This window comes from Salvia hispanica, chromosome 5 (assembly GCF_023119035.1).
Source record: "Salvia hispanica cultivar TCC Black 2014 chromosome 5, UniMelb_Shisp_WGS_1.0, whole genome shotgun sequence".
Taxonomy (NCBI): domain Eukaryota; kingdom Viridiplantae; phylum Streptophyta; class Magnoliopsida; order Lamiales; family Lamiaceae; genus Salvia; species Salvia hispanica.
In genome coordinates this window covers 2,701,528-2,725,921 of record NC_062969.1, presented here as the reverse complement: position 1 = coordinate 2,725,921, position 24,394 = coordinate 2,701,528, and the positions used below count along the sequence as shown (strand labels likewise).

The window sequence follows — 24,394 nt, the reverse complement described above, 5'->3', positions numbered from 1 at the left end:
CCACCGAAAGTAGAAAAATAATGTGAAGCCAAAATAGGTTCGTTCTCCTTCAGCTTCATTTAAAAAAAGACTAATCATGAAGAAGTTAAAATAAATGTTACTACTAGTAAACTCCCTCCGTCTCAGTTTAAGAGTCACATTTTGCTATAAAAGTCCGTCTCAATTTAAGAGTCACATTTAGAATCTTCCATATTTGAACATAAAATTTTACTCATTATTCATCAAAATCCCAAACGTTATTATCTACGTAAAAATAAACCAAAAAAAATAAAAAACCAAAAAGTCAAACCATCTCACTTTCCATCAACTCACTTCATTTATTACACACTCTATCATCCCACTTTATTTATTACACACTTCACCAATTTTTAAAAATCCATGGCATAACTAATTCTAACTCCTAAAGTGGAACGGAGGGAGTATTTCCCAACTTTTGGAAACCAATCAGAAAAAATATATTCGTTCGTTTCCATTATTTACCGACGGATTTTGTTAGCGAAATGATAACTGATAGCCGATAGGAGTATAAGATAAAATAAATAATAGTATACCCCTTATAGAGATATCAACACTGATGCGTTGAATAATTTCGTCTATTAATTAAAAAATGTATTATTTGGAATAAAAACATCGACAATGCGTACTACTTCCTCCATCACCGATTAAGAGTCGCACTTTTCCATTTCGGTCCATCCCGAATTAAGAGTCACACTTCATTTTTACCATAAATAGTAAGTAGATCCCACATTCCAGTAACTCAATTCACTCACTTTATTATAAAACCAATATAAAAAAAATGGATCTCACGTTCCACTAACTTTTTCAAATTCTTTACCTTTTTAAAACTCGTGTCCGATTAAAGTGTGACTCTTAATCGGGGACGGAAGGAGTAGTATGCAAATCAGATTTTTCCTTTCTATAGAATAATTACCAATAAATCTAAGTCTGCCTAGTTTTTTTCTATACAAGTTATTGGAGTTATAATATTTGATAAAGACTCAATTTTTTCAGTAAAAAATTTGGCTTTTCAAAATCACTATGCTGCACAACAACCAAAATTGAGATTCGCCATGAATAATGTAACTATGTAAGCGGTGACGCCTGCCTTTGTTTTTGTCGACTATAAATATTTAAATTCAGCTCTGCATAGAGGAAAGGAAACATAAAGAAATAGAGAGAGATTTGGCAATGGTGGTGGCGATGAATTGATTGGGGAAAAAGGCAGATTTCATATCTTCAACTCCTCTCTCAGTCGCTCACTCTGCCCCACCCACTACTACTCTACGACAATTGACAGCCGCTCACTGCCTCTCTCTCAACCCTATCGCTAAAGGAACCTTTTCTCCTTTTTCAAGTGTGCCCCGGAATCATTGCCGAGTACTGACACAATCACCAACTTTTTTGCTACTTTTTTCGTGGATTCGTTTGTGCTAATTATTAATCGCGCTTTTATTGTTTGTTTGTTTGTGTTTCGGCGCACTTTGCAACCTATCCTGTTTTCGCGGGTGTCAGATTCTTTTCCTGATCTTGTTTTTTGTTTTATGTTGTGGTTTCACGTTATTGGAGTTTTATGTGCTCATTGAAGTTTCGATTCGTTGCTGGTTTTCTGGTGTGTCCGACGTTGTATTTTCCAGTTCCAGTAGTTGAATTTCCCGCAGTGATTATGAGGAAGGCCTAATTTAATGTATTTCCAGATTGTGTAAATATTCATGTAGAATAGTAACCTTTTCTAGCTGACTAAAATCTGTTTTGTTTTTTTCTTTATTTGGATGAAATAGATTTTTACTACTGGTCTGACTTTAATAGGAGTGAGAGTAATATAGTATGATATGCTGAGTTTCCAGATTACATATTCTGATAATCTTGACTTGAATATCTGCAGGAGGACTAGTCGATTTCGTTCTGAACGGCGTCTTCAGAAAACAGGGGAGAGCTGAGGCAAGGGGATATATATACGTGCAGAATTGAAGAAGAATAGGAGTCATAGTTGATTGAAATGGCTTTCGAGCCATTTGAGTGGTACTGCCAACCTGTCAAGAACGGGGTCTGGGCAAGAGCAGTGGAAAATGCATTTGGAGCTTACACCCCGTGTGCAACTGACTCTTTGGTTATCTGCATTTCCCATCTGGTTCTTCTGGGGTTGTGCATAAATCGGCTATGGCGGATGAAAAGAGACTTCTCAGTTCAGAGATTTCTCCTAAAATCAAATTATTACAACTATTTGTTGGGTCTGGTGGCTCTTTATTGTACTGGAGAACCTTTGTTTAGATTGATGATGGGAATTTCAGCATTCAACGTGGACGGCCAGCCTGGTCTTGCCCCATATGAGGTGCATTGCTTTCTTTCTCTTATGATATTGTGTGCAAGGATTCACTTAGTCTACCTAAAGAAATGGTAATTTTAAACAAATAGCAGGTTATTTATGAAGCTCGTTACTAGGATTACTTTGCATTTATAATATTTCACAGCATTCATCAATATTTTGTGCAAAGTAATTTGAACTCCTTCTGTTTACATTTTTATGAAAATTGGTATGATATTCAGACATTCATGCTCATTTATGTTGTTATAATTATAAGGAGACTAATCTCCTCGCCACAACAGAACACCTATATTTTGTGCAAAGTTATTTGAACTTTCGTAGATTTTTGAAGCTTGGCTTGTCTGATTTCTATAAGGTAATCTGCATCCATAATTAATTTTACTTTTTAGGTGGTGGTTTCAATTTTCCATATACCACTGGATGTGTGTTTCCATATATATTGGAATACATATATTTTATTAAAACTCAGTGTTTGAATAGCCCATGACTTTATGCAACTAAAAATGCTCGATGACTTTTTAAGAAATAAAACATAAGAAAACTACTGACTATAACTCAGAGTGGGTGAATATCTAATTCAAAATATATACTATAAGTGCGTCTCTTGCATGTATTGCTTATTGCAATCTGTCATGTTATTCAGAACAAGCTCAACAAATTGCTCTTGTTTGGGCATGAAACTTATATTTTTATGCTTGCAGATGGCTTCTTTAGTCATTGAGGCTGTAACATGGTGCACTATGCTTTTGATGATTGGACTGGAGACAAAGGTGTACATCCGTGAATCACGTTGGTCTGTGAGGTTTGGGGTCATTTATGCTCTTGTAGGAGATGCTGTAATGCTGAACCTTGTTCTTTCTGTCAAGGAGTATTATGATTGGTTAGTCTTCTTTTTAGCAATTTTAGAGAAAGCTAATATCTGTATGCACTGATGCTAAAATTTATAGTTTTATGGCATCTTAATTTCCCTTAAACTCGTACAAAAGACTGTACTGTCTCTTTATTGGCTTTGCATTGGTTATTGTTTGTCTATTGCAGTTGGGCATTGCATGTCAAGTATAACTGTCCTCATCTGGTTTAAATTTTCATGCAAGGCACTGTCAAGTTGTTTATTTCAACCTTTGGACTATGTTTTACATCTATGTTTCTTATTCTAAAAATATAACTTTATTTTATTATGCTGAAGCCCATGGCATGCGAATGTATTGCCAAGATCTTCTGTGCGATTACATGAAATCTAATAGACTACTTAAAGTTCATTGCTGCACCAATCACAGAAGTTTCTTGACCAAACTGTTTATATAAATAATTTTACTTGGTTTGTATCCCTTCACTCCTGGATCTGTGACAAATTACATGACACAGTCTTAGGATGGAGAATGCAAAATAGTGTAATGTATGTCCTGGGGTTTCATCCGCTTAATTCCTCTCTTTTTTTCCTCTTTCTTCCATCTTAGAAGAGTTTGTTGCTTTGGAGCTATATCATGCACAGGTATTGTGTTTCAACTTAGGGATTCTCAATTTAGTTTGTATTTTGTCTTTGCAGGTCAGTTCTCGCTTTGTATGCTAGTGAAGTGGCTGTCCAGGTTTGTTTCACCCTACTTCTCATATCTCAAATATAAATTTTCAGCCGGAAATTCATGACACTTTTGTGAGATGAGGCTTGCCAGCAACACCCTTCTTTCAGATGTATTCACTGTCAATTTCATTTGGATCCAAATGCTACAACTTGAAGATTACATAAGGCAATCATTGTGAATCCTGTAAAAATTTGGTGGACATTTGAACTAAAAAACTAAAAGGAAGCAAATATAAATTGATTTTGCCCTTGTTAAAGTGGGCCATCATCAATGAGTAGGTTCCATCTCACATAATGACTAATTAGGTGATGGTGGATTTGATAGAATAATAGGTTATCATGTCTTAATATTGTCCTAGGAAGTCTTTCTTTGATTTCTTAATCTGCTTGTCCGTGCAGAGCTCCAGTTTATTCTTTGTTACTTGTGCAGGTTTTATTTGGTGTCCTCTTGGCTGTTTATATCCCTGATTTGGATCCCTATCCGGGATATACCCCAATGCAAACTGAATCTGAGGACAATACTGCTTATGAAGAACTTCCTGGAGGGGAGCAAATTTGTCCTGAGAGACGAGCCAACTTAATTTCTCGTACGTTATTACAGTGTCCTCATCAAAAGATGCTATTACTTTTACCCTCATATTTCTCTCAATTAATTATTGGTTATTGCTTCTGCTTCAGAAATTACGTACTCATGGATGAGCCAGATCATGAAACTTGGTTATAGAAGGCCTCTCACGGAGAAGGATGTTTGGCAACTTGATTCTTGGGATAAAACAGAAACACTTAATGACTCGTATGTTATAAATGCTCATCTACAGTACCTTTCTTTTACTGCCCCCCCCTCCCCCTCTCTTTTGCTTAGTAGCTAATCATTATCTTTATAAATTGTTTAGGTTCCAAAAATCTTGGGCTAAGGAGATTCGGAAACCCAAACCTTGGCTGTTAAGAGCTTTAAATCGTAGCCTTGGTGGAAGGTTAGTCTTGTAAACCAATACTTGCAAATTATATCTTCATGACATGATATGCTCATACAATTTTTATACTGCTATCTATTGTTCAATATCGTGACTCTTTGCTTTTTTTTTATTTTTTCCTAATTTTTCTCAGATTTTGGTGGGGAGGCTTCTGGAAGGTAGTAAACTGATATTGGCTTCTCTTATTGACATTTTTATCATTTAGTGATGCTCAATGCTTTTTCATTTTATTAAAGTGTTATTACACAATCAGAACTGGGATTGTTTCAGTCATTCTCTACATGCACTTTATGACCTGTTGCAGACCAGGAGTAATATGTGGATTCAGCCATGAAACAACATGAGTATATAATCAATATACATGAGCATACAAATGCATATATGTTTGTGTGTGCCTGTGTTTGTCTCTCTCTATGGATGTGTTAGTGTAAAACCGCATTTCCCAAGAATATCTTTCAGCGACTAACTAATCCATTGTCTATATTGATGAAGTCACCGAGCATCATATTACATTGGTCAAATGTTGGTTATGGGCACTACTCCTTATGTTGTTACTTGTTAATATAATGCTAATGCCATGTGGTTTGGCTAGTTGATCTACCCAGGTCAGTTATGTGCTTACATGATTTAGATTAGCCGATTAGCACACCATCTTTAAATTTTGTTACTGCTTGAATCTCTTTTATCAGTTTTTGATCTCTTGAATGTAGATTGAAATGATTTTCCACAGAATTCTATGTGCTAAGAAGATTCACACTAACATTTTATCCTTTGAGTTTGGTGGGGCTATTTGAATGGCATTCCCTTGCATAACATGAGAACTTTTTTCTCCACCATGCAGATAGGGAATGATCTTTCTCAGTTTGTTGGTCCCCTTATACTCAACCTTCTCTTAGAGGTTAGTTTATTTGCATTTACCTTTTAGAAGCTGCATGCACACTTTTGTTGTCATCCCCAAGCTAGCTCACTTATAAAGAAAAAGAAGTCCAAGCCCCCTTGAGCATGCAGGAGGATGTTAGCTTATTATTGTTATTGGTGGCATCTACAGTCAATGCAACGAGGAGACCCAGCTTGGATTGGTTACATCTATGCATTCTCAATTTTTGTTGGAGTGGTACGTAATGAATTTACCATTTCCCTTGTCATACTTTAGATTTTAGAATAATTACTGCACTTGTATTCTACTTTGGTAATGATGTTGCATTCTACTTTGCATTTCATTTTAAGAAAGTCCACTTATTTTGCTTGTGGGTTTAAGAACTCAGGTTCATGTTTTATATCCTTTACCTTCTATGTTAATGGTGGTATTGGGCAGCTACACTGGATTGTGAGTAACTAGTGAAGGGAATCCAGGAACTCACCGCTTATTTAGGAATATTTGATTAAAAACAGTCCTTTGTATTCAGTTAGAGCTTACTTAGTTTATGATTCTGTTGCGGTAGACTTGATACCTTTGCTGCACTATACTTTTTAGCCTTCTAAACAATCATGCATCTTGATGATCATGTGACAGTGCTTGAAACAATGTTTTGGTTGCTATATCCCACTTATGAAGATCGTAGTCTGTAATTGATGGATTTCACACCTTCATTTTCATTCATAAATTTCAGGTAGTTGGTGTGTTATGCGAAGCTCAGTATTTTCAGAATGTCATGCGTGTTGGCTATCGTCTAAAATCAACTTTGGTAAGCTAGCTTTCTGGAGTCTCCTATTGTCTTGTGATCCTCATTGTGGAAACTAATTCTTGATCTATCTAAGCTTGAGTCCTTGATATATATGCTCCACCAGTCCACGAAAAGTATACAGAAATTTTTGTTTTGGGTGTCCGCAAAGAGTATACAACTTCCCTTTTTAGTGCATGATTTCACACTCTTATTATATATCTCAACCTTACAAACACCTCTTTTTAACAAAAAAATACACTTTTTCTACATAGTGGGACCTTTAGTAATACCCTTTATCCACTGAAAACACACCCACCAGTATCCACCAACTAGTTTCTTAAAACGTGTGCTGGTCATACGTTGTATACTTTTCATAGATGGAGGAAGTATTTGGTATGAATATCCTTTAGTTTGTGAGTTATCCTTTCAGTTTCCATATTAAGTTTGGTTTGGGTGGGAGGAGACTGGAGAGTGTTTCAATTTAAAAAGGGCCACTGTATGTACTTTGAGTAGCATTTTCGTTCTGCAAGATTCTTATTAATCTTAAAAATTATTTATAGGTTGCTGCAGTTTTCCGCAAATCTTTAAGGTTGACTCATGAGAGCCGCAAAATGTTTGCATCTGGTAAAATTACTAATTTGATGACTACAGATGCTGAAGCTCTTCAGGTATATTTCATTTCCTGCTGAGAAGCATGAGCTGTGGTTCTTCATTATTGCATGCATGAAAATTTGAGGACTGGTTTTATCTGACATAATATAAATAATACCTTCAAAGTGTGTGTAAGGCTGAGGCAAGACGATTATATAACTTACAAAGGTAGGACTTTCCATGTGCACCAACTTATCTTTGTTGAAAATTGTTTGCACAATATCTCAGCATGAGGTGAGCCAAGCTGAATTTCTTCTTGATGGCCCAACACTTCTTTTTTATGCCCAAAAACTCTATGGAAGACATTTATGTTTTTTTTATTCCTTTTCCAAACTGGACATTGCTGAGGTGATCAGTGAATGAAACTGTCTTTTCTATTGGTCGCATTGCCATTCTTTTCTTCTTATGCTTGCCACGTTTTAGTTCTTTTCAATGTTTACCTGTTTATTAAAGGGATAATAAGTGAGAAACTCAAAAGGAGAGCATGATGTTTATACACGGGTTCTTGTTTGAACACATACTAAAATGATTTAACTACTCCTATTACTTTGTAACTTGATCGTATAAATCATTGCTTAATATTACTCTACGTTCTTTTTTTTTTTGCAGCAAATATGTCAATCACTCCACACTTTGTGGTCAGCCCCTTTCCGAATTATTGTTTCCCTGATTCTTCTTTACCAGCAGCTGGGTATTGCTGCTCTTCTCGGGGCACTTTTGCTTGTTCTTCTATTTCCTATACAGGTATAGGGTCCTGACCTAAAGATTTCTTTGGCTAATTCATCTATCCTCAAGGTAGTGTGGACGCGTAGAAGAGATTAAAGATATAATGACTAATACGTTGAACTGATCAACTTATATGAGTGTGCCATCCATTTTTTGAAGCTTATTACATGAGAAATAGTGCTGTTTTTTCGCTCTTTGGTCTGGACTCTTGAGGTGATTTGGTGTGGCAGATGTCCAAAGTCCGGCAGCCAACCATCTTATGAATGGATAATTAACAATTTAATAAGATTAAGAAGGCTATGACCTATCACATTGAAGCCTAGATGACTTTACATAAATGGGATGAACGAAATACCAAGTATATATCTGACTATAACTAAAGACATGTTTATTGTCTACGTTAAATCTGGAGTCATTTACATGTTGCTTTATGCTTTTAATCTCAGTAGAATCTAGAACGAAATATCACCAAAAGTTACCTGTTCTACATGCATAGTTCTTAATATTGACTCTTTGGTTTGGGGGCCCTTGTTACTGGAGTCTATCAAGCCCTTCCATGTTGCTTGGTAGTAACTTCTGTCTGCAATTGACTTAATCGAACAGACATTTGTTATAAGCAAGATGCAAAAGCTGACAAAAGAAGGATTACAACGTACAGACAAGAGAATTGGGCTCATGAATGAAATATTGGCTGCTATGGATACTGTCAAGTAAGGTCTATGTACTATACAATTTCTTAATCCGTGTTTCACATTATGCATCTCTTTTATGAGCTTCTGTATTGCCATAATGGATGCAGATGTTATGCATGGGAGAATAGTTTCCAGACTAAGGTTCAAATTGTCAGGAATGATGAGTTATCATGGTACCGGAAAGCTCAGCTGCTTGGAGCTGTATGATTTCCTCACTAGCCAAGTTTTTTCCAGTCTTTTATTTTTCCTCGTAAAATCTGTGTTATTTGTTTCCATATTCACTGCTTTATCTTCACGACATCATCTATTTAGTAACTGTTCAATTAATTTTAAATTTCACCTACGCTTTTCCCCCCAATTATTCTTTTTGTTGTGCCAATTCTTGAAGTTTGTTTTATGACATTACTTTTCTGATTTGCAGTTGAACAGTTTCATGCTTAACAGCGTACCTGTTGTGGTGATTGTAATTTCATTTGGTATATTCACTTTACTTGGAGGAGATTTGACACCTGCAAGGGCCTTCACATCTCTGTCATTATTTGCTGTCTTACGTTTCCCACTTTTCATGCTTCCAAATATTATAACACAGGTATCCTTTTACATCTGTCATATGGACTGCAACCTTTTTTTTTTTTGCAGTTCTGATCTTCTTTATATTTATATATCTTTAAGGTATGCTTGTGATCTAACTTCTTTCAGGATCCCAATTACATTTTAAATGTATAAGCAAATCTCTGTAAGGATCCTTAATTAGATTGTATAGTTATTACTCATACACTCTTGATATGCCGTTGCTTTGGTTGATATATCAACTACATGTGATTCCATTAGCATTCCTTGAACCATGATTGACCATCTTTTATGAATTCCATTGGTTCTAACTAGTCTAGTGTAGCACTATCTGACTCATAATTATTTGAACATTGGCATGATCTCAACTGAGACTCTATTTTCATGTTTTGGATCTAAGATGTTGAACCATATATACATATTTTTACTATGGTGATTTCACAGGTTGTTAACGCAAATGTCTCACTGAAACGTCTGGAGGACCTTCTTCTAGCCGATGAACAAGCTCTCTTTCCTAATCCACCCATTGAACCAGGATTACCAGCTATCTCAATCAGGAATGGATACTTTTCTTGGGAGGCAAAGGTTTGTTAAGTTTACACTTGTTTGTATGATTGTATTTCTTGTGTAGTTTGAACCTCAGTGGTGTACTATGTACTCATTTGATCTGTCCTGTGGTCCTGTGAGTGGAACATGCCTTACCATCTTTCTACTTTATCATGTGCCGTGACACAATTAGAGTTATTTTTCTTCGATTTCTCCTCACTTTCTTCCTTTATCAGATAGCTGGTTAACATATACTAATGGAGTACTTTTTTTCTGAACCTCTGCGACTTAATTAAATATCTATTACAGGCAGAAAGGCCAACTTTGTCAGATATCAACTTGGATATACCAATCGGTAGCTTAGTTGCTATTGTTGGCAGCACTGGGGAAGGAAAGACATCCCTTGTGTCAGCAATGCTTGGAGAGCTTCCTCCAGTGGCAGATGCAAATGTGGTCATCAGAGGGAATGTTGCTTATGTACCACAAGTTTCATGGATTTTTAATGCTACAGTGAGTTCCTTAGTGCTTTCTTTACTAGTCTTGTGCTTGTTCATGTGACAAGTCTATGTCAAGTTAGTGACATTGTAACTTTGCAAAATGTACCATTTTAACTTTAGTTGATTTGACCTTATCAAATGAAAATTTCTGTTCTTAGGTCCGTGACAACATACTGTTTGGTTCCCCATTTGAACCTGCAAGGTATGAGAAGTCGATAGATATAACCTGCCTGCAGCATGATCTTGAAGTACTGCCAGTAAGAATCTTATAAACATCATTGCATGGTCAACTATATCTATTGTTACTGAGTTGGAGAAATTTATATTCTGACTTATTTGCAACCACGAATATTCCTATGATAGGGTGGTGATCTTACTGAAATAGGAGAACGTGGGGTCAATATCAGTGGAGGGCAAAAACAGAGGGTATCCTTGGCTCGGGCTGTTTATTCTAATTCAGATGTTTACATATTTGATGATCCTCTAAGTGCTCTGGATGCACACGTGGGACGTCAGGTAAGTCTTCCAATATGCAAATGTCATTCAAAATCACCCAACTGCAACTATGCCATGAGAGAACCATCATTCTTTTGGTTGTCTGCTTTTAATATTACGGCAGCCATCTCTGTTTTTCAATATGTAGTCTGATAATGAGTATTTTGTAAGCTGAAAAACGGTATAATTGATGGTTATGTCTAAAGATTAACTGTGGCCATAATTTCCGTTCAAAATGCTGATGCATGGAATAGTATTAGTAATGTTCTTCCACTTGCTTCTCTAGGTTTTTGAGAAATGCATCAAAACAGAATTAAGAGGGAAAACAAGAGTTCTAGTCACGAATCAGCTACATTTTCTGTCAGAAGTGGATAGAATTCTCTTGGTGCATGAAGGTACAGTGAAAGAGGAGGGAACATATGAAGAGCTCTCAAACAATGGCATTCTATTCCAGAAATTGATGGAAAATGCTGGAAAAATGGAAGAGTATGTAGAAGAACCAGAAGATGTTGGAAAAGTTGATGATAAAGACTCTAAGCCCACCGTTAATGGTACGAACAATGAGATGTCCAGAGATGAAAACCACACACACAAAAAAGAAGGGAAGTCTATCCTTATAAAGCAGGAAGAACGAGAAACTGGTGTTGTGAGCTGGAGTGTTTTGATGAGGTAGATAATACAGTTCTCCTTCTAATAAGAATGAGTTTGAAATGCTGGTCAGAGCTTACTTTCATGCTTTAGAGGAAATATGCTTCCCATTTATTGGAAATATACTTTCCAATTTTGTCTTCGTCGTGTCTTTCTATGCTCCTGCTAGTTATGACGTTAGGTTGATCTGTAGGTCACACCTTGAATGCATGATAATCTGCTGATGAGTTTTAAGGAAAAGACCGACTGAAAAATTTAATGTCACTATGGTTTACTTATTTGATATGGCTTGTGTCTTGTGTGATGTTATAGATATGCGATAAAATTGTAGAAACTGCATCTACTAAGTAATACTCCATTTTGTATACTGATTTGTGGATTACATTCCTTTTTTAATGTCGCAGATACAAAAATGCTTTAGGAGGTGCTTGGGTTGTTATGATTATGTTTTCATGCTATGTTTCAACGGAAGTCCTGCGAATTTCAAGCAGTACATGGCTAAGTTATTGGACAGATGAAGGGAGCCACCAGGATACACATGGGCCATTATACTACAACTCGATTTATTCACTCCTCTCATTTGGTCAAGTAAGTATTCTGTTAGTCATTCCGATTATATTTCAAAGGAACTTCATTATCTTGGCATACCTTCTTCGAATAGTTAGTACTACTAGCTTTGTTCACTTTTGCCTTTTGTTTTAACATTCTATTTGCTATATGATACAAATTAATCATTCCCTAAATCTTCAAATCTCAGGTTCTGGTTACTTTAATAAATTCATTTTGGTTGATCACTTCAAGCCTTTATGCTGCCCGAAGATTGCACAATGCCATGCTAGATTCTATTCTTAGAGCTCCAATGGTGTTCTTTCACACGAATCCACTTGGACGAATCATCAATAGATTCGCCAAGGATCTAGGTGACATTGATCGAACTGTCGCTCCTTTTGCGAACATGTTTCTAGGTCAAGTGTCACAGCTTATTTCAACATTTGTACTCATTGGAATAGTCAGTACAATGTCTTTGTGGGCCATTATGCCTCTTCTGGTCTTGTTTTATGTAGCCTATCTATACTACCAGGTATGCACTTTCCATATTAAATTAGACTACTGCTGATAGATATGTCGTTCAATGTTTAGGAAATGCTATCTATTTCAAATTTTGTGCTATACATATTGCATATTACCTCTTTAATGACATTATGGGTTGCTTCTGATTTATTTACTTATGATACTGGAGGGGCTCGAGATTTAGGATGGTGTATTGTATGTTTGCAGAGCACAGCCAGAGAAGTAAAGCGCTTGGACTCCATCAGTCGGTCTCCTGTGTATGCCCAGTTTGGAGAAGCACTTAATGGTGTTTCAACTATTCGTGCATATAAAGCACATGATCGGATGTCCACCATCAATGGGAATTCAATGGACAACAATATCAGATTTACTCTTGTTAGCATGAGTGGGAACCGCTGGCTTGCCATTCGTTTAGAGACAGTAGGAGGCCTTATGATTTGGTTTACAGCAGCCTTTGCTGTTTTACAGAACGGAAGAGCAGAGAACCAAGAAGCGTTTGCCTCTACAATGGGGTTGCTTCTCAGTTATGCGTTGAACATTACAAGCTTATTGACTGCTGTTCTACGACTTGCTAGTCTGGCAGAAAATAGTTTGAATGCTGTTGAGCGCGTTGGCACTTATATAGATCTGCCGTCAGAAGGTCCAGCCATAATTGAGGATAGCCGCCCACCTCCCGGCTGGCCTTCCGCTGGATCCATTCGATTTGAAGATGTTGTTCTACGATATAGGCCAGAACTCCCTCCTGTTCTACATGGAATATCCTTCAGCATTTCTCCAAGTGATAAGGTTGGAATAGTTGGAAGGACAGGGGCTGGGAAATCGAGCATGCTAAATGCTTTGTTCCGAATGGTTGAGCTGGAAAAGGGAAGAATACTGATTGATGATTGTGACGTTTCAAAGTTTGGATTAATGGACCTCCGAAAGGTTCTTGGCATCATTCCACAGTCGCCTGTCCTTTTCTCAGGTTTGGGCAATCTTAAAACCTTAATTTTAATTAAGACGCACCATATGATTTCCTTTCTGAACCGTCCATGTTGTATTAATTTTTAGCCTGACAATTCCTTCTTATATTTTGGAAAGGAACCGTTAGGTTTAATCTTGACCCATTCAACGAACACAATGATGCTGACCTGTGGGAGTCTTTAGAAAGGGCACACCTAAAAGATGTCATCAGGCGGAATCCTTTGGGCCTTGAAGCTGAGGTAGATAAATCTTTTTCTCTGCCTCTGATGCATTTTGGTTTTTTCTTGTTGGGATGCATTTTTGAACTTCCAATTTTCTCATTTTTACTTTGTATTTTAAGGTCTCTGAAGCAGGGGATAATTTCAGTGTCGGGCAGCGACAGTTATTGTCTCTTTCTAGAGCATTACTTCGGAGATCAAAGATTCTAGTTCTTGATGAAGCAACAGCTGCTGTGGATGTCAGAACTGATGCGCTCATCCAGAAGACTATCCGCGAAGAGTTCAAATCCTGCACAATGTTGATCATTGCTCACCGCTTGAATACCATCATTGACTGCGACAATATCCTTCTACTCGATGCTGGCAAGGTGTGTAACCGTCGAATAGCTCCCCCGTTCGGTTACTTTGTGTCGTTTTCCTTGCATAACGTGACTTGTCTTTTCCTCGTTTGCCAGGTTCTCGAATTCGACACTCCTGAAGCACTGCTGCGGAAAGAAGGCAGTGCATTCTCTAAGATGGTGCAGAGCACAGGGACTGCAAACGCCGAATATCTGCGTGGCCTCGTGCTTAGAGAGGGCGAAAAGCGCGCAAAAGAGAAACAGCTGGATGGGCAACGGAGATGGCTCGCCTCGTCTCGCTGGGCTGCAGCCGCGCAGTACGCGCTCGCGGTCAGCCTCACTTCGTCGCAGAACGACCTCGTGCAGCTGGAGATCGATGAGGACAACAGCGTCCTCAGGAAAACAAGGGACGCCGTGATCACGCTCCAAGGAGTGCTGGAGGGGAAGCACGACAAAGAAATCGAAGAGAATCTCGAAAAGCACAACGTTTCTAAGGACGGTTGGTGGTCGTCTCTCTACAAAATGATTGAAGGTAAACTCCTTTTGAAACCCAATATTTTCAACAAATCTGTGAATACTTTTCAACATTTTTGAGCTCCTTGTACAGGACTTGCCACGATGAGCCGACTCACTCGCAACAAGTTCCATCAAGGGGATGATTTTGATGACCGAACCACAATCGACTGGGACCAAGCCGGCATGTAGGCCGGATCTCAGCCCGTTGCCATCTGCAGGAATGATTTAGGTCGAATAAAATCTTGGACCTGCCGGAGAATCAGCCATTCTTGCAGGGAATTATTGAACATGAAATGAGTCTGTTGTTGAGACTTTCCACAGCTGTAACATCCTAGTTTTTGTTAGTAAATTTTGAGGCCCTTTGATTATTTTACCACTTACTAAATTCATGTCATTTTCCACAAAAAGATGTACTCCTATTTGAATATATACTTTTTAGATACTGTCAGAAAAACTTGGAGGGAAAACTGTACTTCAAGAATTCCTCCATTTTTTCTATTGGGATTCATTTAACCTTTAGTTTCGGTTAAAACCTGTGTTTATTTTTAGTTTCCATACTACTCCCTCCGTCCCGGCTAAGATGACACATTGCTTAGTCGGCACGGGATTTTAGGAGTTATTGGTAAAAGTGTTTAATTGGAAAGAGAAAATGTGGGTGTAAGTATTAAAGTAGAAAGATAAAGAAAGATGGATATTTTAATAGGAGTGAGAAAAAATGGTTAAGTGTATTAATTGGAGAGAGAAAGTTTCCAAAAAAGGAAATGTGTCATCTTAGTTGGGACAAACTAAAAGGGAAAACGTGTCATCTTAAGCGGGACGGAGGGAGTACTATAGTATTTAATTAATTAATTAATTAAGATTTGAATTTAAAGCGGTTAATGAATTGAAATTATCGAAATGGATTAGATTATATCATTAGTATTTAATTAATTTTTTCTATTGGGATACATGTTATTACCGATATTAAAATGAAATAAATTTATTAATTTGCATATATCTGTCATTACTAAATTTACCGCAAATTATGAAAAAAATATCACACGAGCAAGATAGATTTGTCTGATGATTAGATGAGATCTATAGTTTCCAATCAACAACGTCACTGTCATAACTGATTTGAGGTGTAGAATTTGCCACCTGTACCGCACTTATATAATTGAAATAACATCATCGTTTTATCAATCATCGAAGCCAACAACGAAATCATGATTCGGCCCCCGATTATGTGAAAAGAAACACCATTTTCTCAATCAATCCAAAGTAGAAATACAACTGAATTGTCTTTGACTACAGTCTCTCTCTCTCTCTCTCTAAAACCCAAAAAACCTCTATACTTCCAGATTAGGAGACTAGGAGTTCGTAAGCAATGACGCTCGCCACTTTTTGTCTCTTTGTCCTTTTTTATAGCCTTCCAGCCTATGTCTTTATCTTAATTTATCCTATTTTAGTATTGGAGCTATCTTTTGTTTATAAGTGTGTTCCATCACTCCATGTGATCGATGTCTTGGAAGAAGTGAGACTGTTGTTTGCACCGTTTCACTTCTCATGCAAAGACATTTGGCATTGGCAAAGAACTTCCTAACACTAGTGGTACGAGATTTATGTTTGATTTCTCTTCTTGTCTCTACTAATTCTTGTTTCTTTTGGATGTTATTTTATTATTATTTTTAAATCTTTAGCACTCAGTGTTTGATTTCTTGATATTTGGAGGGAAATTTGAATGTGGGGTGTTTCAAGTTACTCTTTTGTTTTGAGTTTAGTATTGGTTCCATTTTCCTGTTTGGAATTGAGTGATCAAGTGGATTAAATTTGTTGAAATTAGAGCAATTCTTGATTTCAAGAAGTTGTTGTCTTGTGATTACTGGGATGATTCAATTAATACAAACTAAATCCTACATTGTGCTCTGTGTCAAACATAAGAAGAGATTGTAGGCTAGAATTAAGTTTGAGAAATTGTTGTTGATTGTATGCTTTGGTGTTGCCTTTGTATTCGATTCTCTGCACATTGATAAGGCACCCCTTGTCATCTTGATTTGCAGGAGCACGTGGCACACGGTTTCTGACCCGAAGCATGGGCTCAGACGATCCCTTAGTCTGGTTTTGCCGGCCAGTGGCAAATGGCATTTGGGCTCAAGAAACCGACAGCGCCTTTGGCGCTTACACGCCTTGTGCCATTGATTCTGTGGTTGGAAATGTTTCTCACCTAGTTCTTCTTGGCATGTGCCTATATAGAGTGTGGCTCATCAACTTTCGCTCGAAAGTCCAACGCTACTGCTTGAGATCAAATTTCTACAACTATGCATTGGCCTTGCTGTTCAGTTGTTGCGCTGCTGAGCCACTGTACAGACTGGTTATGGGCGTATCGATCTTCAATTTTGATAAAGAGTCGGGTCTTGCACCTTATGAGGTCTGCAGCTTCTCACCATCGATCTATTTCTGAACACGTTAATGTGGTATTGTTTCTTTTATGAATATGCAATGTAGTTACGATCTTCGTCTAATTGCTGCCTGTTTGCTCTGCAGATGGTGCATTTGGGCATTGAGATTCTCTCGTGGTGCTCTATGGTTGTAATGCTGCTTGTCGAAACCAGAACCTACGTCAAAGAGTTCAGATGGTACATCAGATTTGGACTAATGTATGTTTTAGTGGGAGATGCAGTGATCTTTAACTTCATCTTCCCACTTAGAGAATTCTATGCCAAGTAAGTTTCTAAATTTCCCCCCAAACCTTCACTTGTATCTGATGTTTCCGAGCTTCACACACGAATTATTTGTCCATCTGCAGGTCGATACTGTACTTGTTCATTAGTTCAGTCTTATTCCAGGTAATTAAAATGTCAATCAAATCTTATGTTCATTTATGTTTATCAATGAGCTTTCCAAAATTTATAATTTCAATGTTTGAATAACTATCTTCTATGCAGGTATTGCTAGGGATACTTCTTCTTGCATATGTGCCAAAATTGGAATCATATCCAGGCTACGTTCCACTACCCGACTCTGTGGATGACACCAAGAATGAAAAGCCTCTCGGAGAGCAAGTATGTCCCGAGAGATCTGCAAATATTTTTTCTGGTGAGTGTAAAGATACTAGCTGTAACACACAGCTCATTTTTTTGATTTTACTCATATCAGTTACCTTCTCACTGATATTGTTCTCTTCCGCATGTAGCGATCTACTTCAACTGGATGACTCCCCTAATGCAGCAAGGGTATAAAAGACCCATCACCGAGAAAGATGTCTGGAAGTTGGACTCTTGGGATCAGACCGAGACATTGAGCAGAAAGTTCGTATCAAGATTTTTTTTTCTGTTATCCATCTATGCAAGCATGGGATGAACTTATTTGTAACCTCAAAAAATTTCGAATTTTGCAGATTCCACAAATCTTGGGAGGAAGAAGTTCAGAGATCAAAACCATGGCTTTTGCGTGCTTTGAATCGTTGCCTTGGTGGCAGGTATAAGACCGATTCTTCAGTTTATCTTAGTTTAATCAATTTAATATATTCTATAGCCATCTGAAACATGGTTAGCCCATTCGAACTAACTTTTTCTACGTAAATTTCAATGCAGATTCTGGTATGGAGGCATCTTCAAAGTAAACACCAGTTTCATTGCTTGCCAAATATATTCATATTAATTTATGTCTTTTCGTATCTTTAAAGACGAGCCATTTTCTGGAATCTTGCAGATTGGTAGTGATCTTTCCCAGCTTGCCGGACCTGTTATACTGAACCATCTTCTACAGGTACTGCAGAAAATGCAATCTAGATAAAGATAGCCTTTTTTACAAGAACTACATTAAGCCAACATGGGGTCGGTTTTTACAACTCATTTTACGCTTCTCGCAGTCTCTTGAGAATGGTGATCCAGCTTGGGTCGGTTACATCTATGCACTGTCGATATTTTTCAGCGTGGTATGGTTCTCCTTCCTTTCCCTTCAATCTAGTCAATTGTTTATTTGCTAATGTCAACTCTCGCTGTTCAGTCAATCGGAGTACTTTGTGAGGCTCGTTATTTTCAGAATGTCATGCGTGTTGGCTTCAGGCTAAGATCCACTCTGGTAATCTCTATGACTACACAGATGTTGGTATTTATCTTCAAAAAGATGAGAACTCGGACATTCTAAAAATATTGTGCTTGAACAATATATACTGTTACATATAGGTGGCTGCTATATTCCGCAAATCCTTAAGGCTAACCCATGAAGCTCGTAAGAACTTTCCATCCGGAAGAATTACAAACATGATCACAACGGATGCTAATGCACTTCAGGTATTTCACACAGTGCTAAGATGCATTTTATTTTGGAATGGTCTTTAAATTTGTACTCAAATACTCAATCTGCTTTAGTATTAGAAGTTGGTTTATGGCATAAAGTATTTGCAATTTTACATGATTCTGTCTCATATGGTTTTTTTCCTAATCCGATTCTTGTATCTTTCAGCAAATAACCCAACAACTTCATGGTTTGTGGTCGTCCCCGTTTCGAATTATCATGGCCATGATTCTTCTATACCAGCAGCTAGGAGTAGCTTCGCTTCTTGGTTCGCTTATGTTGGTCCTGATGTTCCCAATCCAGGTAACTTAGTTTCTCGTTTACCATTGATGGAAAGTTTTCCTCCTCAACACCGTGTTGCTTTCTTCTATAGTAACAATCTGTTCATCCCAATCCTTTTTAGCTAAGCTGTTTTTAATTTTGTATTTGCTTGTGGCAAGCAGACTTTTATCGTCAGTAGGATGCGAAAGCTATCCAGGGAAGGATTGCTACGAACAGACAAGAGAGTCGGCTTAATGAACGAGATTTTGGCAGCTATGGATACTGTCAAGTATGTATAAAAACTGTACCATTTTTATTCACTTGAACCTCAGCATTGCTGCCATAACCTAGTTAATCTAACTCCCTTTTCGTCTCAATGCATAACAGGTATTACGCGTGGGAAAAGAGCTTTAAATCCAAAATTCATGTTCTGAGGGATGATGAGCTGTCATGGCTCAGGAAAGCACAGATGCTCCAAGCGGTATGATGTGATTCATATTAAAGAAAATGAAAAACAGCTAAATACACTCATCTCAGTCGATATATGATTTTGGTGAAAATGACTTTTCTACCTAAACTTAAACCAAAATTTACATTGTATCCATGTCTTATCATGGTTTTGCAGTGGAATACTTTCATACTAAACAGCATACCAGTCCTTGTGACTGTGATTTCATTTGGAACGTTCACATTGCTCGGTGGGGATCTCACACCTTCCAGAGCTTTTACGTCTCTTGCTTTATTTGGTGTTCTGCGGTTCCCCCTAAATATGCTCCCTAATTTGATCACTCAGGTTTGTCTTTGTTCGCCTTAATGGTGTAATTGGTGAATTTTCGCACATGTCACAGTGTAGCCAAAGTCTACTGTAATGTTTAACTCAATGGTGAAGTGATCTCTCATGTTCACTGTGCTGTATTTGCAGGTTGTTAATGCAAATGTATCTCTCCAACGTCTCGAAGAACTATTGCTTGCAGAAGAGAGAATTTTGTTGCCTAATCCACCTCTCGCACCGGAGCTTCCTGCCATCTCGATCAAGGGTGGAAACTTTTCGTGGGATTCTAAGGTCAAAATCTTATCTGTTACTAGACTTTGCTTTTGTACCAATTTTCCATGTTTTCACGCACAATAAATGCCAAGTTTTTGACAAATAACAGGCGGAACGACCCACATTGTCTAATGTGAATCTGGATATACCAGTTGGCAGCCTAACTGCAATTGTTGGTGGCACCGGAGAAGGAAAAACATCGCTAATATCAGCAATGCTGAGAGAGCTTCCTCCACTTGGAGATGCAAACGTTGAAATCAGAGGATCTGTGGCTTATGTGCCTCAGATCTCTTGGATTTTCAATGCAACAGTAAGTAACAAACTTCAAATCCTTTTCCTTTTCAAGCTACTCGTTTCATTAATGTCAATAATATTTGATCTGATTTAGGTACGCGACAATATATTATTTGGATCTGCGTTTGAACCAGCAAGATATTGGAAGGCCATAGATGTCACTTCAATGCGCCATGACCTTGAGTTGCTTCCTGTTAAGTTTCTGACCGTTGTGGTTCAAACTTCATTTCTGTTGCTCTGCAGCATCCGTTACAGAACTCATTGCTTTTTTTTCTTCAGGGCCGTGATCTCACCGAGATTGGTGAAAGAGGAGTGAACATCAGTGGAGGCCAAAAGCAGAGAGTTTCAATGGCCAGGGCTGTGTATTCCGACTCAGATATTTACATCTTTGATGACCCGTTGAGCGCCCTGGACGCCAATGTTGCTCGACAGGTATCCTAGATCAAAATCCAATTTCAACACTGTGTGTAGCTTTCAAATGTTTTTCATGACTCGAGACTATCACTTCTCCAATCCAGGTGTTCAATAATTGCATCAAGGAAGCGTTGGGAGGGAAAACAAGGGTCCTTGTCACAAATCAGTTGCATTTTCTTCCTCAGGTTGACCGCATAATCTTAGTTTCCGAAGGTATGGTGAAAGAGGAGGGCACCTTCGAGGAGCTATCTGAGAATGGTGTGCTGTTCAAGAAGCTAATGGAAAATGCAGGCAAAATGGAGGAGCATATGCATTATAACGGTGAAGAGATGGATCTTTGTGACGAATCATCGCCTTCTCTTTCTTCTGATCCTAATACGAATGAGGTGCCAAAAGATGCAATCTCGACTAGAAAGATGAGAGAAGGCAGATCAGTTCTTATAAAGCAAGAGGAAAGGGAGATGGGGATTGTCAGCTGGCATGTTTTGATGAGGTGACGACTCGAAAACACACCTTAGATCTTTTGCAGTACCTAATAAGCTTACTGACTCTTGTTCTTGTCACTATATCAGGTACAAAAATGCATTAGGCGGCTTGTTAGCTGTATCAGTGCTGCTCACATGCTACACACTGACTGAAACTCTTCGAGTTTCAAGTAGCACGTGGCTTAGCGTGTGGACGAAGCAGAGTACTTCGGAGAGTTATGGTGCTGGTTTCTATATCATAGTTTATGCAGTCTTGTCTTTTGGTCAGGTACGAGTCACAAATCTGGTTTCTTGTATTTTTCCGAGATGTTTGTCTTTGAAGAAGAAACTAAGACACTACATCACTAAATGCAGGTGTTAGTGACATTGACAAACTCATTTTGGCTGATTACATCAAGCCTCAAGGCGGCTAGACGCCTTCATGATTCGATGCTGAATGCTATACTCAGAGCTCCGATGGTGTTCTTCCACACGAATCCCATAGGCCGTGTGATCAACAGATTTGCCAAGGATCTTGGTGATATTGACCGCAATGTGGCTGGCCTGGTCAATGGCTTCCTTACTCAGCTATGGCAGTTGTTTTCGACTTTTGTGCTCATAGGCATTGTGAGCACTGTGTCTCTGTGGGCCATCATGCCACTGCTCATCTTGTTCTATGCAGCATATCTCTATTATCAGGTTGGTTCTCTCTCTCCGTTTCACCCTCTCTCTCTTGAAATCGTACTTGCTTGATATTGATCCATTCAATCAATGGCAGAGCACCTCAAGGGAAGTGAAGCGTCTCGACTCAATCACAAGGTCACCCGTGTATGCACAGTTTGGGGAGGCGCTGAACGGGCTGTCCTCAATCCGAGCATACAAGGCTTATGACCGGATGGCCACCATCAACGGGAAGTCCATGGACAACAACATCAGATTCACTCTCGTTAACTTTAGCTCGAATCGTTGGCTGACCATAAGATTGGAGACTCTCGGAGGCATCATGATCTGGTTGACAGCAACATTTGCAGTTATGCAGAATCAGAGAGCTGAAAACCAAGTGGCATTTGCATCTACCATGGGATTGCTCCTCAGTTACTCCTTGAACATCACCAACTTGCTGAGCAACGTGCTGAGGCAAGCAAGCCGCGCAGAAAACAGCTTGAATTCAGTCGAACGCGTTGGAACATACATAGATTTGCCAGCTGAGGCTCCAGATGTGATTGAGGGAAGCCGTCCCCCACCTGGATGGCCGTCCTCGGGATTGGTCAGGTTTGAAGATGTGTCCCTCCGGTACAGGCCCGGGCTACCTCCCGTCCTCAAGGGACTGTCCTTCACCATCAATCCACACCAAAAAGTTGGTATAGTTGGAAGAACGGGTGCTGGTAAATCGAGCATGATCAATGCATTGTTCCGGATTGTGGAGCTTGAGAGAGGGAGGATCTTAATTGATGAATGTGATGTTGCGAAATTCGGATTGACTGATCTACGAAAAGTTCTCAGCATCATCCCACAGTCCCCTGTGCTTTTCTCAGGTGCACTTCATCTTCTTCTTCTTCTACCCTTTTACTGACATTGTTGATCTATGGTGTCTGTTTCTCACCTTTGTATTACTTTGCATAGGTAACGTTCGGTTCAATCTCGACCCGTTTGGAGAACACAACGACCCGGACCTCTGGGAAGCTCTAGAGAGGGCACACTTGAAGGATGTCATCAGGAGAAATCCTTTGGGTTTGGATGCTGAGGTAAAAAAAAAAGATAGGCCTCATTTTGATTGAAACTGAAAATATTGTTTTTGAAACTTCTAACTTGATTGATGTTTTTTGGGGATTCCTCAAGGTTTTGGAAGGTGGCGAGAACTTCAGCGTTGGGCAGAGGCAGCTGCTAAGTCTTGCTCGAGCATTGCTTCGTAGGTCGAAGATCCTGGTGCTCGATGAAGCAACAGCTGCAGTTGATGTCACTACCGATGTGCTTATACAGAAAACCATCCGGGAAGAGTTCAAATCGTGCACGATGCTCACAATCGCTCATCGCCTCAACACCATCATCGACAGCGATCAGATCCTCGTTCTTGATGCTGGCCAGGTATGCCTCGTCTTCACATGAGTCTGAGTTCGAGTTCTTGATCAGTGCAGTTTTAGCATCACTATACCAATTTTCGTTTTCAGGTGGTCGAGTATGACACTCCTGCAAAGCTCCTTGAAAACGAAACAAGTGCCTTCTCCAAGATGGTGCAGAGCACGGGGCAGGCCAATGCTGAGTACCTCCGAGGCTTGGTTGTTGCGAGGAAGGACAGAGGAGGCCGCTTTGATGGGGAGACGGCGTCATGGCTTCTATCTTCGCGTTGGAACGCTGCTGTGCAGCACGCCCTCGCTGCCAACCTCAGCTCCGCGGTGAGGGACCTGCAGGTGCTCGGGTTCGAGGAGAACAGCAATGTGATCAGCAAAACCAAGGATGCAGTAGTGCTTCTGCAGGATGTATTGTTGGGGAAGCACGACGAGGAGATCGAGCAGACGCTAGAACAGTTTGAGGTGTCGAGACACACATGGTGGTCGGCTTTCTACAGAGTGATTGAAGGTGTGTTGAATGTTGAAACCTTCTTAAGTATGCAAACAGAAGCCAAGTTTTTTGTTACATTGTTTGACTTGGTTTGATTTTTACTGTTTCTTTCTGCATTTTAGGTCTTGCTGAGATAAGCAGGTTGGCAAGAAATGGACTGCAGCAACCTACAATTGGATTGGAAGATGTCTCAGACAATTGGGATGGTCTTTAACTGTAATCAACTAACTTGGTTCCAAAAACTCGTCCGAACAGATAGTTCGTTCGACGTCTTCCCAACGCATACTTGGGAAGAGGAGGTGGAAGGGAGTTTCAACTTCAAGAGCATGAAATTGGGGATATGGGAGAAACAGAGGTGACAACACTGCAATTTTTATTACATTGAAATGAATTTGAGTAGTAGGATGTCTCTTATAATGTAAGAACAAATCAACTGTAACATTAAATTTCACACTGAATCTGGATAAGCAAATCCATATATTAATAAAAGCTCATGTTACATAAAGGTCTGGTAATTTGTATGTACAATGTGAACTGCATCTTCCCGGGGCGCTCCCACCATTGGTTCGTCCGAGACCATGACCAATGACTATTCCAAAAGACCAACT

General features: G+C 38.9%; 2 protein-coding genes across 4 annotated transcripts; both read left to right on the top strand.

The window, feature by feature from the left end:
- The first annotated feature begins 1,157 nt into the window (after window positions 1-1,157).
- LOC125188961 (ABC transporter C family member 2-like) lies at window positions 1,158-15,003 on the top strand. Of its 3 annotated transcripts, none has more exons than XM_048086090.1 (28): window positions 1,158-1,377; window positions 1,883-2,329; window positions 3,025-3,203; window positions 3,870-3,909; window positions 4,333-4,489; window positions 4,581-4,695; window positions 4,796-4,876; window positions 5,010-5,034; window positions 5,718-5,774; window positions 5,925-5,990; window positions 6,487-6,561; window positions 7,101-7,208; window positions 7,801-7,935; window positions 8,521-8,627; window positions 8,717-8,810; window positions 9,031-9,198; window positions 9,624-9,764; window positions 10,035-10,235; window positions 10,381-10,479; window positions 10,586-10,738; window positions 11,004-11,386; window positions 11,770-11,953; window positions 12,123-12,446; window positions 12,644-13,400; window positions 13,517-13,638; window positions 13,740-13,985; window positions 14,073-14,487; window positions 14,563-15,003. In XM_048086090.1, exons 2-28 carry the CDS (start codon window positions 1,997-1,999, stop codon window positions 14,658-14,660), a joined length of 4,863 nt encoding a protein of 1,620 aa, XP_047942047.1. In that variant the 5' UTR covers window positions 1,158-1,377; window positions 1,883-1,996; the 3' UTR covers window positions 14,661-15,003. The 3 variants fall into 3 exon arrangements, with proteins under 3 accessions (XP_047942047.1, XP_047942049.1, XP_047942048.1); XM_048086092.1 differs by lacking the exon at window positions 1,158-1,377 and adding an exon at window positions 1,490-1,507; XM_048086091.1 differs by lacking the exon at window positions 1,158-1,377 and adding an exon at window positions 1,568-1,684.
- A 904-nt stretch (window positions 15,004-15,907) lies between these two features.
- Window positions 15,908-24,291, top strand: LOC125187948 (ABC transporter C family member 12-like). The gene is made up of 28 exons (XM_048084630.1): window positions 15,908-16,061; window positions 16,511-16,878; window positions 16,995-17,173; window positions 17,257-17,296; window positions 17,396-17,546; window positions 17,644-17,758; window positions 17,848-17,928; window positions 18,044-18,068; window positions 18,162-18,218; window positions 18,322-18,387; window positions 18,459-18,533; window positions 18,638-18,745; window positions 18,918-19,052; window positions 19,193-19,299; window positions 19,398-19,491; window positions 19,636-19,803; window positions 19,933-20,073; window positions 20,165-20,365; window positions 20,444-20,542; window positions 20,629-20,781; window positions 20,868-21,256; window positions 21,336-21,516; window positions 21,603-21,926; window positions 22,006-22,762; window positions 22,851-22,972; window positions 23,067-23,312; window positions 23,396-23,804; window positions 23,909-24,291. Exons 2-28 carry the CDS (start codon window positions 16,543-16,545, stop codon window positions 23,998-24,000), a joined length of 4,851 nt encoding a protein of 1,616 aa, XP_047940587.1. The 5' UTR covers window positions 15,908-16,061; window positions 16,511-16,542; the 3' UTR covers window positions 24,001-24,291.
- Window positions 24,292-24,394: the final 103 nt, after the last annotated feature.